A 12586-nucleotide genomic window follows, 5' to 3' on the forward strand; every position below is an offset into this window, starting at 1 on the left:
CACTTGCAGGGGGGTGCGTGCACGCTCTCGTGAGCACGTGCGTGCGCACGTGCGTGCATATGAGCGTGCATTTGCTTGCTTGCACGTGTGCTGGCATAGGCGTGCGCGTGTGTGCGCATTTGCACGCTTGCATGTATGTGCAAGTGTGTTCATGCCCCTCTGCGTGCATTTATACGCCTGCCTGTGCGCGCACACACACGTGTGCGTGCGTCCGTGCTTGCGCGTGTGCATGTGTGGGTGCGCTTGTGCGTGGGTGCTCGTGGGTGTGAGCGTGCACTCCCGGGTGGAAACCCCTCCAGACAACTCATGTCATGGGTGGGAATCTGCGGCCTCTGCTCCCTGCACTGTGCCCCCCCCCAAATACAAGACGTGCCCCCCCCCCCGAGGATGCGTCCCCCCTAAATACCAGGCCTGGGATAACACCAGGATGGGGCCTCGCGTGGGGGGACACACAAAGCTGAGCATCTGCCCCCCCCCCCCGGGAACAATAGGGGCCCCACTATTGTCTGGGAGGGGGTGGGGAGGGGGTGCCCCGTTGTTTTCCGTGGGACCCACTCCTCGTGGAGGGCACCCCGGGGTGGAAGCCAGGGTGCAAGGCCATCTCTCCCCCGTCCCGGGTTCCCAGTGGGTTGCACCCCCTCCATTGCCCCCCCCCCCGCCGCCCCGGGCTCCTCGGGGAGTTTTGACCCCAAAGGGACCCCCGGGGTGGGGGGCATCCCGGCACCCCAAGAATTCCCCGGGAGGAGCCTCAGCTACCACTCAGACCCAGGAGATGGCCCTGCCCCACGCGTGACATCCCCCTACACACACACACACGCACGCGTGACGATCCCCACTTCACCAAACATTCCCCACGGGGCGAGGGGGGGGTCCGCTCTCTTCACAGAGCCTCTTCCCCTCTGCGTGGGCATCCTCCCCTCCCCGTGGGGGCCGCCCACGGAGCGACCCTCCCTCCGCACACCTGCAGCGGCCCCGCCCGCCCCCCCCCGCGCATGCCCTTCCCAGCGCGGCCGCTTCCTCGGCACCACTTAGGGCTTTCCCCCTTTTTTCTCTTTTTTTCCCCCCCCATTTCTTTCCCTTTCCCTTCCTCTCCTTGTAAAGCCCAACTCCCCCCCCCCCCCCAACCACAAAAAAAACCCCCCCTTTCCAAACCCAGGAATGGGGTTGAAACTTCGGGATGCACCGAGGCTGTAGGGGGGGGGGCGGCTGTTGGGGAAGGGGGGGGTTGCCTGCCGAACCAGTAATGTATAGACCTTCTTTGGCCTTATCTCCTCTCCAGCAGCCCTGGGGATGCGAGGGCGGGGGGGTGAAGGGGGGGTGAGCTGAGATTCCTGCCAGATAAGATCCTTGCCTGCAGCTCGCCCCTTTGCAAACCTCACATTCCAGCTCTACCCCCCCCCCTCAAAACACATCCCCCACCCCCTTTTCCCACGCAGGGAAGGGAATTTTACCACACACACACACACCCCCCCCTCAAAAAATTGTTTCGCCGTTCCTAGAGAGGGTTAAAAAAATGGGAATAAGTAAAAGAGGTTAAAAAAGACTAAAAAAAAAACAAAGAAAAAGGAAAGTTCAGGAGAAAAACTTACTGGGGTGGCGGGGGAGATGCTGCTCCAGGAGCCCCGCAGCCGCCGCGCTCCGCACTAAGCGCCTTGTCCCACTGTCCCAGCATTAAACAGCTCTAGCAGCTGCGATGGTGGACAGTTAAGATTATATATGATGTAAATATATTGTGGGTTTGTCAGCTCCCCCAAACCATAAAACTTAGTTTAATGACATCACGTGCTCCCTGAGAGCCATTCAGGGCTTTTGCTTAGGGCCATCCACATAAATAACCTTCAAAAGTTTTAAACTACTAAATTCACATAGAAGCCATGAGTATTTCTGCTAATGTTCTCATGTTCTCGGTGAAACTAAAAGAGCTTTGCTTTTTTTTTTAGCAACAACAACAACAACAAAAAAACCAATAACCAAACAAAAAAAAAAAAGTCCTGGATCTCTATAAAAAAACAAAAAAAAGGAACTTTGGTTGGTTTGTTGTTTTTGGGCCATTTTAAGTTCTCACGGGGTTGACACGGATGACGGGGCAAGGTAAGTCCTTTTCTATTTCCTTCTTGAGTCTTTGGGAAGGGATTGAGCAGCCGAGAGGGGAAATAAAAAGGCAAATCTCTTCCAGACAGCACCAGCAACAACATCCACCAAACACCCACCAGTCCCCAGAAAAATGCGCCCTGAAGAAGAGAGGGATGAGGGGTGCAGAGCCCCCCCCCGGCCCCCTCTACCCCCCCCCGGGCCAGGAGAAGCCAATAATTAATCATAAGTAGCCGCACTCCGCTCCGCAGGGTGGAAATGCGAAAGTTTGAAATTTAAAGTGGGGTTTTTTAGGGGTGTTTCGGGGTTGCTTTCCTTTTTTTTCCCCTGCTCTCGCAGATAAAACACGCGTGGTCTGGGAGCTGGTTAACCCTTGCCTTGACAGACCCAAGCTGCCTTGACAGCTTCCCGGTTAAAAAGGAGAGGGAAAAGGTGGTGTTAGAGTGCGAAATGTAATCAGAATAAAAAATAATAACCCAGAGACGCTGCAATAATACCGGTGAGAGCGAGGGGAAGACATTGCTTAAGAGAAAATTGAACGGAATAACGAGCAATTACCAGTACACGCCAAGAGGGTTTTGTGCCTGAACAACCAGTCAATAGATTTACACAGCATGGGGAAAAAATAAAAACAGGGGGGGGAAGAAAAAAAGAAAAGAAAGAGATGATTGGAATGGCTCCCGAGCCCACCCAGCCCCCCTGAAATCACCCCAGGCCCCAGGAGTGGGGGAGCCACTCTTACACAGGCAGCAGAGAAATGCCTTGCTTGGCTTTGCAGTATTTCACTCCAAACCGACGGGAAAATGACAGTCGAGACGGGGAAAAAAAAAAAAATCCCCCCCAAAAGAGGGGTTTTTTTATCCACTGACTGTTAAACGACAGTAAAATGAAATATCTTTGCAGCTCGCAACCCGCCAAATAACCAGAACCCCCCCATCCCCCGATAACGACCATCAAATAAAATAATAAGAATTGAAATAAAAGCCCTCGGAGAGGAGGAGGAGGTGCCCCATTTGCTAATTGTACCCCTAAAGGCAGCCGGAGCCGCTGCTGGAAGAAACTTTTGTTTGGCAGGTTCAGGAAATTGTTCCCTTGTTTCCCATGTGTAAAGGAAATCCTATAAAGTTTTATGGAGCTTATTGGCTTCTCCCAGCATTTGTTTTCGCCTGTAAATAGCTGGCAGGACCCAGGAGGAGTCACCCTGCGTGTGCGTGTCTGGGTGCACAGCGGAGCCACCCTCCTGGCAACATATAGGTTGAGCTCTATGCAAATACGCCGGCAGACGTATAGGCGTTGTGCGCGCACCTCTCGGCGGTGCACGAGTGGGTTTGGGGGGGCGGGGGGGTGGTTTGCACCCACCCGACCCCTTCGTGGGTGGAAAGGACGTGGGGAGGCACCTAGAGACCCGCCACGGAGGTTTTTCTCAGCCCCGCGCCTGTGCCATATGGCTGTAGGTATGGAGGAGTCCATATGGACCGAAGTGTGAGCCTCCGGGATGTATGGACACCCTATGGAAGGCGCGTTTCCACCCCGGGGGCAGAGCCCATGTGTTCCGCATTAGGCCCCTCCGCCTCAGCAGAGACAGAAAATAACTGATATATTTTAAAAAAAACCTATATATATATATATATATATAAAAATCCAAGAAGGGGGGTGCAGCTCCCCCCTTCCCCCCAGCCTTCCTGGGGGCTGCTCCCCTCCGGAGAGGGGGGTTCAGCAGGGCCTGGAGCCCCCCTCCTCCCCAGACAACCCGCCCCGCCCCCCCCGATCCCCGTCCCCATCCCAGTCACCTCCAGTCAGGCACTGGGATCTCCTTCCCGCGTCCAGGTGCTGCCCAACCTGCAGCAAGAGGCAGCGGCTGCGAGATTTTGGGGCAAAATCGTGTTATCCCGAGTATACATTGGGGAGAGAAGAGGGGGGAGGAGAGAGAAACAGAGAGAGAAGGTAATTTTAATCCGATATTCCTATTAAAATGCCATCTGCCAGGCGAGGACACCAGCCTGGAATGAAAAGCCTGAGAGCAATAAAGAAAGATAAAAAAGTCCCGGCTGGGACAGGGAGCAGCTCACCTTCCTCAGGGCCCAGCCAGCATTTCCTCACCAAATTAAAAAAAAAACCACCTTTTTCCCCCCTTCCCCATGCTCTGGGAAATAGGAAAAGCAGCACGTACCTTTTCCGGGAGGGGGAAGAAAAGGATACTCTAAGCTAAAGCATCCCTTCATCCCTCCTGAAATCTGCTTTTTTTTTTAAATAAATAATAATATAACAAAATCAATACTTCGCCAAAGTAACAGAGGAGCAGAAAGCTGCTCCAAGGCGGGGAAGGAGCACAGAAATATCTGCCCGGCGCACCAACTTTTGGATTATTTACTGTTTATTCCATATGACAAAATAGAAGTTTCATCGCCCTTTCGCAGACGAAACGACAACTAATAAATATACCGAGTACATCACTGGGGGGGGGGAATAAAAGAAGTTACTGCAATGGACTGAATTTAGACAGAGATGTACAAATTGGGGTTCGCCTTGGCTTTTTTTGTTTTTTTTTAATATATATCTTAGCATTTAGCAAATCTACATTAATTACGCAACAAATAAATACACAATAATATGAAGTCCAGAGGCTATTTCTCCCTCCCCCACCTCCCATGCTGCACTTTCCTGCCCGGAGATTTCGGAGGAGCCGCGCAAACCGGTGTCCCCCACCCCCCCACCCCCCCCAAAGTCTATTCATTTCTTTTATATGCAAATAATAATAAAATGATGCCATCTGAGTCCCAAGGAAAACACGCAAACACACACCAGGGACCCCCCCGGCTCCTCTCCGGGGTTGGAGAAGTGGATTTTAGGGGTTTCCCAGCCCCAGCGAGGGGTAATATTTTTTTCTTTCCGACTGGAGAGAGCCAAAGCGGAGGTACCAGAGCATCTTTCCTGGGCGATCCCCAGCAAAGCAGATTTCCTTCTCCCGTCAGGGCGAGCAGAGGCCGGGACTTCACAAAACTTACTGCGTTTGGGGTTGGTTTTTTCTCCCCCTCCCCCCCCCCCCCCGCAATTTTCCTTTTTTCCTCCTTCACCAGCTCTTTTTTCATTTTTCCTATGAATATCGCGATTTTTAGAGCTAGGACGACACGACCCAGCCACCCTGCGGAATTTTTGTTAAGCCTTTTTGGTGTTTTGGTTTGGTTTTTTTTCTTTTTCCTCGGTGATTTTTTTCCCCCCAAAGAGCGCACAGGTTAGGACACTCAGTAACAACCTAAAGAGCGATACACTAAATTTTTGCAGGAAGCTAACAGCGGGGTTGGTTTGGGGTTGGTTTTCTTTTTTTTTCTTTTTTTTTTTTTTTTTTTTTTGCATACTAATAAGAGCTCTCCTTTGTCTGAGGGATTTGTGAGGGTACGGACCAGAGTCCATCCAGCAGCTCCCACCCTCCCCACCCCAAAATCAAAGTTTCCTCAAGGTAGCTTCCACCAGAAGCGATGGAAAAGAAAGGCAACCAAAAAAAACCCCAAAACCCCACCACCACCACCACCAATAACAAAAAAAAACCGCAGGGGACCCCCCCCATTCTCCTGCAATCCCACCTAAAGAGCCTCTTTGCTTTTCAACTTGGAATCTTTCTTCCACTTCATCCTCCGGTTTTGAAACCAGATTTTGATTTGTCTCTCGTTCAGGCAGAGGTTGTTGGCGATCTCAATGCGCCTCCGCCGGGTCAGGTATCTGTTAAAATGAAATTCTTTCTCTAGTTCCAGAGTTTGGTAGCGGGTGTAGCTGGTTCGGGAGCGTTTCCCATCCGTTTCTGGGGGGGGAATAAAAAAAAAAAAAACAAAAACAAAAAACAAAACAAAACAAAAAAACCAACAAACACCAGGGAAGACACCGCATGAAAAGCCAAAGCAATTCTGGAGGGATTTGAAATTTTGTTTATTATGATGCTTTTTTTTTTTTTTAATGATAAAACCCGGTTACACATCTAGAACCTACAGAAGTTTGCTGGGGCTGTTGGGGCACGCAGGGAGCGAAGTAGCTTGAAATCCTTAATTCCCCCAACACCTCCAGCCCCCCAAGTCCCCCCCTTCCTTTCTGCAGCCCGGATCAAACGCATGTAGATGAGCCAGAAGTGAACCTGTTTCCTCTCGGACAATAAGGAAGTGTACAAAGGAGGGAAATATCTTTTCTTGGGGACCTTGTCTCTTTTTTTTCCCCCCCTTTCAACCCTGGGAAGGTGGAGGGGGGGGAAAAAAATCTCTCCCCGCTTTCCCTCCACCTTCGCTTCTGGTGTCTTTTTTTTTTTTTAAAGCTCGCCCTGAAAGAACATGTGTATTTCAAGTTATTTTTAACCCCCCCTTCCCAAAAAAATGGAATATTGCCTTTTATACACGTTTTGTTTCTATGATCCAATTATGCTGTCATAAATTTGGGCGTATATAGCCTCTAAGCCTTTTAGTGGACAGTTTTACGAGCAATTGATGCCTTAGTCGTAAAATTTACGACCTCAGGTTTTTTATTATTTGCCCCGTATGGCCTATAAAAACCCAAGGCAAAAAAAAAAAAAAAAAAAAAAAAGAAAAATCCTGTGAAACAAAAATCAAGAAGTGAAAGTTTTACCATGGCTCATGTGTAGTTTGGTCATCCAGGGGTAAATTTGTGGAGGTTGTTGCTGCTGCAGTTGTGGTCCTCCTTGTTGTGCTGTTTGCACGGGCTCAGCTTTGATTTCAGCCGAGCTCTTAGATCTCTCCTCCAGCGTCGTGTTAGCACTCTTCTGACTGTAAATCCCGGGATTTAGGGATGCTTGCTCGTCTCTGGCTAAAGGATGCCCCGAAGAACCCATGACCGTGCAGGAAGGTCGCTCGGGGTTAGCTCGGGGGGTCGCAGACATGTCCAAGCCGCTGAGGGAGGTGGCAGCCCCGGAGGAGGGGAGTGTGATGCTTAGATCCAAGCCACTGTAGCGGTACCTGGGTGACGGAACCTCAGGCACACTTCCATAATTTCCATAACTTTGCATGGCATAGGCAGGAACGGGGGGACTTTGCTTATAGAACGAATTGGCGACGTAAGAACTCATGGCGGAGGAGGGGAGGGAAAAAAAAATAAAAAAAGGGGGGGAAAAGAAAATTTGGGGAGGGGGGTTCCCTCTTTTTTCCTTCTTCTTTTTTCCCCTCTGTTTTTCTTCTTTTTTCCCCTCTTTTTTCTTCTTTTTTCCCCTCTTTTTTTCTTCTTTTTTCCCCTCTTTTTTCTTCTTTTTTCCCCTCTTTTTTTCTTCTTTTTTCCCCTCTTTTTTCTTCTTTTTCCCCTTTTTTTTTCTTCTTTTTTCCCCTCTTTTTTCTTCTTGTTTCCCCTTCTTTCTTCTTTTTTCCCCTCTGTTTTTCTTCTTTTTTCCCCTCTTTTTTCTTCTTTTTTCCCCTCTTTTTTTCTTCTTTTTTCCCCTCTTTTTTCTTCTTTTTTCCCCTCGCTTTTTTCCCTCTTTTTTCTTCTTGTCCCCCTCTTTTTTCTTCTTTTCCCCCTTTCTTCCCCTCTCTCTTCTTTTCCCCCTTTTTTCCTCTTTTTTCTTCTTTCCCCCCTCTTTCCCTCCTCTTTTTTCCTTCTCCCCCCCCTTTTTTTTTTTCCCTTTTTTTTTCTTTTTTTTTTTTGCAACCGCTTTGATTAGGGTGATTTGTGGCCCTTTGAAGTTCAGGGGTGGGGGGTGTGGGGGTGGGGGTGGGGGCGCGTTTTGTTCCTCCTAAAGTCCAGAATTTATAGGTGGGGATTCTTCTTTCTTTTTTTTCCCCCCTCTACGCGCTGCCCAAATATGGGATCTTTAAGTGGCGTCACGTGAAGGCGCCGGCCACTCATCCGTTTGCCGCCCTGACCCCGGGGCGGGTTATTGATGGGCGCCCGCGGAAGCGCGCCGGGGGTGCGCGGGGGAGCGCGGGGGAGCGCGGGCAGCGCGCGCCGCGGGACGGCGAGGCGGCAGCGGCACCTAGTGCTGCTCCGCGGCAGCGCACCGCCGCTCCGCGCCCCCCCGCGCACCGCACCGCCCCCGCGGAGGGGAGGGAGGGAGGGAGGGGAGGGAGGGGGGGGGGGGGGGAGGTTGCGTCCGAGCTGCCTCCGCGCCCCGCTCGGCGATTTGCAAAATTATGATTTTTTTTTTTGGTTTTGTCGGTCCTTTGGGGGGATTCTTGCGCGCATTTTTGCGCGGGCTGGCGTTCTTCCGTCCCCAAAATCGCAGCTGCGCGGGTGCGTGTGGAGGAAAAAAACCCCACGAAAACCCAACAAAGCGGTTTTTTGGGTTGGGTTTTTTTGGATTTTTTCTCTCTTTTCGGTGCGCGCAAGCCGGGGGGCCAGCCGGCAGCCGCGCCTTCCCTCCGCATCTTTTTAATTTCTCTTTTTTGTTGTTGTTTTAATTGCACGAAGACCGGCGGGCTGCCTGGAAGGAAGCACATTCCCCGCGTTGTTTTCCGAGGTTTTGGGGAGCGGTGGCGGCCGGGGAAGCTCCTGAGGGTTCTGCAGGGGCTGCTCCTCGCATGGAAGCTCCTCCAATGCGCCAAAGTTTACATTCCTGTTACCTTCCCCCCCCCACACAGACACCCCCCCCCCCCTCTTGTGCAATTTATTGCTGGCAGAAGCCTGGATCTTCCTTGTCTGCTGCTCGCTGGAGAAACCAGCCCCTCTCTTCAAAGGGCATGGCGAAGGGGAAATAAATACCTTCAAAAATCTGAATTTCCAGCCCTCCCTTCTGCTCCGGAGCAGGGTGGGGAGGGGGGGCGGTGGGAGATGGGCAGCTCCGAGCCCCCCCAGCCCGCTGCGGGCTTTGCCTTGCAGACCTGAGCACGTTTTCTTTCTATTCCGTCTCCATTCAGCAGCCGGAGAATGCCTTGAACGCGCCGGGTGTTACATATCGCCTTCCTTCCCTCTATAGGCGCTGCATTATATATGTGTGGTTGTGGATATATGTTTGGGTTTTGGTTTGGTTGGGGTTTGGTGGTTGTTTTTTTTTTTTTTTGTCCTTTTTTTAGGGGGGGAATTCAAACTGGTTTACACCCAGGGAGCCTCCTGCTCCCCGGCCAGGTCGTTACCCTCTTGCAAAACGCTCTTGGCTCCTCTTTCTTGGTGCTGTTTGCTGGTTTTCTTTCGTTTTAAGAGAGATGTTGGGTTTTTTTTCGTCTTTCCTGCGCCTTGTAAAAATCGCCTGCACATTCCAGGCTGGAGACGAGCAAAGGATGGGCTGAAAAAACCTCCCCAGGCTGCTTTTTTTTTTTTTTTTTTTTCTCTCTTCCCTTTTTTTCCTGGTTATGGTCACTTATCATCAAATCCTGGTTGTTTCCTTAAAAAAAAACCACCCAAAACTTGAAGGGGACTAAGCTGCTTCCAGGGAAATATCATCCCTGGCTAAGTGAACAGCCCAGCAGATATTAGAGCAGTGACAAAGAGGCGAGAAAAATGCAGGTTTGTTTTTTTTTTATCCAGCCTTCGCAATGGGTTCTCCGAGCCTGCGATCCACAGCAGCAGGGTTTGTTTCCCAGCGTTATATCCACAATTTCCGTTCTCCTAAGGATGAGTTTCTGGATAAAAGTGACTCCCCCCCCTCCCTGGAAAGGTTTATTGGGTCGAAATAAGTCGGGGGAGGAGGGGGAGAAGTGGGTCCTTCCGCAGAGCTGGGGGATTCTCAGCTGTGTAGAGCTCAAATTAAATCAAAATAATAAAACAAAGAAGCAGAACCTTTGACCTGGTATTGGACTGAGGAGGGTGCAATAAGAAATATATACTGTTTTGAACTTTGGAAATCCATTTTTAATCATGAAGCGAGAGGTATGGCATAGATTCCTGATGCCACCGAACAATACAGTAACAAGACTAGTTCAAGGAGACAAAGCAAAATGTAATTTTTTTCCCCCCCTTTTTTTTTTTTTTTTTTTTTTTTGGAATACTCTTGAATGAGAGAGGTACGAAGGAGGGAGAAAAAGGAGAGAGGGAGCTGATTTTCAGGAACAACACACAGAAGATCAGTGAACTTTCTAACAGGCTGTTATCAACACGCAAGGTTTCAACTGAAGCTCAGAGGCCATTCTATAAACTTTAAAAATAATATTCAGTTTTTATTAAATACTCAACATAGTCCTCTGGACATGACCTTTATACATGAGAGGGTGTAACACAAGGTTTTTTTTTTTTTTCTTTTTTCCTTTTCTACTGCTATAGAACTCCATTCACTTTATACTGTGGAACATTACAGTGCTAAACATAAATATAAATACAGGTACCACAAACACAGTTAAAAATATTCACACAGAAACTGTCACAGTTTGTAGTATGCAGCGATGAGCCCAGGTATCTGCTTAAATACAAGGAGGATGCTCTTGGAAATGCGATATTTAGGTGGAAGGAGCTTTCTCAGGGAAATCAGATTTTTTATTTTTTTTTCACCAGGGGAAAGAGGAAGAACTGCTCTGGCTGGGGGGGAGGAGAAGCGGCTGGGCACAGTCCGACCCGGCACAGCGGCGGGTGGATGCCCAATTTGGGGGGGGGGAGGCGGAGGGATGAGGGAGGAGGGGGGAGTGTGCGGCTTGAAACAGTCTTATCCCGAGTCAGATAAATAGGCGATGGCTGAGATGTGTGCGCGGGGGGGGGGCACTGGGGAGAGCGGGGGGGACGGGACTGTGTAGCGGTGGGGAGGGGGTGTCCACATTTCCACATTAGACCTTATTTTTTTAAATCCTCCCCCCCTTAATTATTATTATTATTATTATTATTATTTTTTATTCTTTTTTTTTTTTTAACGTAGCCAAACATTCTTCCAGTGATAAATACGGGGGGGTCGGGGGTCGGGGGGGGGTCCTGCCGCCGAGCTGTCACTTTTTCACTCCTTCTGCTTCTCCTCCTCTGTCTCTTCTCGCTTCTCCTCCTTGGCCAAGCTGTCGGCGGCGGCGGCGGCGGGCGCCCCCCCCCGGAGAGGGTTGAACTCAAATTACTTTCTTTTTTCCATTTCATCCTCCGATTTTGGAACCAGATTTTAATCTGTCGTTCCGTCAAGCAAAGAGCGTTGGCGATTTCGATCCGCCTCCGCCGGGTCAGGTACCGGTTGAAGTGAAATTCCTTCTCCAGCTCCAAGGTTTGATAACGGGAATAAATCTGGCGGCCCCGCCGGCGGTCGGCCCCGTAGCCCACTCCTAGGGATGCCGAGACAAAACAGACTAAAAATCGTCAGCCCGGTAGAACGGGGACGCGGGGAGGGGGGGGGGAAAGAAGACCCGCACCCGCGCAACCCCTCCGCCCCCGCGCAACCCCGCGCCCGCCCCGCTCCTCCTCCGCCCCCCCACCCCCGGCGGCAGCGCGGCCGCCTGCCCTCCCCAGCGCCCCCCCCCCAGAAAAAAAAACCCTAAATATCTCTATTTTGGGATCAAATCGACCCTGTGCGCGCAGCGTTTTCTCCCGGGTCATTTTCTCCCGGGATGCTGCTCCCCCCCCCCCCCTTCTTTTTCCCACATTATTTCTGCCAATTGGAGGATTTGGGGGAGCGGGGGGGGGGGGAACGGGAGCTTCCCCCGGCCCCTCTTGGTGCGGGGAACCCGCCACCGCCGCACTTCCCGCACCCGTCATTAAAACTTATTTTTACCCCGGTAATATTTTGTGCTTAACTCCCGAGCAGAGCTCGCTGCACTTTATTATAGATATTTTACACTCTCGAAGTCTTTTAATTAGAAAGAGCATAACAAGCCATATTTGCTTGCAACAACTTAACAAATAAAAGGCCTGTAGCTGCAACTGTGAAGGAGCTATATTATTGTTTTTATGGGGCCATAAAAAGTCGCTCAGCCTGTTCTGCTAGGGAGAAGGTCGTAAAGATGGTTCAGTTTATTTAATTTATATCTCCGAGCTGTAAAACTTACCACTGTGGGAGTTCATACGCTGCATCCATGGGTATATTTGAATGCTAGTTTTTTGTTCTTGCGAAGTGTTCCTGTTTTGGTCACTGGTAAAATCCTGTGCGATTGATGTCTGTGTATTATGTCCCATAGAATTTTGCCTGCAGCTAGAAAGCATGTCTTTTTCTTGGTAAAAAGCATTAGATCCATAGTCATAAGGTCCTCGGCTGGAGCTAAACACAACATTATCTTGCGGTGAATAAAAAGGAGAAGAATAAATCCGGTTTTGAGCCACGGCTGCTCCATAAGTAGAAAAATGCCTGACAGGGTCATAGGCAGTTGAATTGAGGGCTACGTTGGGAAGCACCTCTTGGCCACTGGTTAGATGGCAGGATAAAGATGGGTTTGTAAAATAGGAATTCATATCGTCCTCTATACCTGGCTGTGTGATTTCTTTAATATTTATTTCTGTCTCCAGTTTGTAGTCTGAACTAGATTGTTATAGGGAAGGCTCTGCTCCAGGACAGACAAAATGACAAAGTCAGCTGACCCGGGGGGAGCCAATGGGGAGGCGGGTGTCAAAAAGGGAAAAAATTGCTTTTGCTTCTGTTGATTCCCTAGTTGAAACTAAGTGGGCATGGAAAGTAAGTCCTGCA

The 12586-nt window shown here is 50.1% G+C and overlaps 2 protein-coding genes across 2 annotated transcripts; both read right to left on the reverse strand.

The window, feature by feature from the left end:
* Positions 1-5672: 5672 nt before the first annotated feature.
* HOXC5 (homeobox C5) lies at positions 5673-7153 on the reverse strand. Its single transcript, XM_072847370.1, has 2 exons — positions 6697-7153; positions 5673-5887 (listed from the first exon to the last, which is right to left on the reverse strand). Exons 1-2 carry the CDS (start codon positions 7151-7153, stop codon positions 5673-5675), a joined length of 672 nt encoding a protein of 223 aa, XP_072703471.1.
* Positions 7154-10924: 3771 nt separating this feature from the next.
* On the reverse strand, positions 10925-12354 carry HOXC6 (homeobox C6). Its single transcript, XM_072847324.1, is given in 3 exon segments — positions 10925-10999; positions 11002-11234; positions 11955-12354. Coding segments are annotated over 3 exon segments (708 nt in total).
* Between the last annotated feature and the right edge of the window lie 232 nt (positions 12355-12586).

This window comes from Ciconia boyciana, chromosome 27, assembly GCF_034638445.1.
Source record: "Ciconia boyciana chromosome 27, ASM3463844v1, whole genome shotgun sequence".
Lineage (NCBI taxonomy): Eukaryota > Metazoa > Chordata > Aves > Ciconiiformes > Ciconiidae > Ciconia > Ciconia boyciana.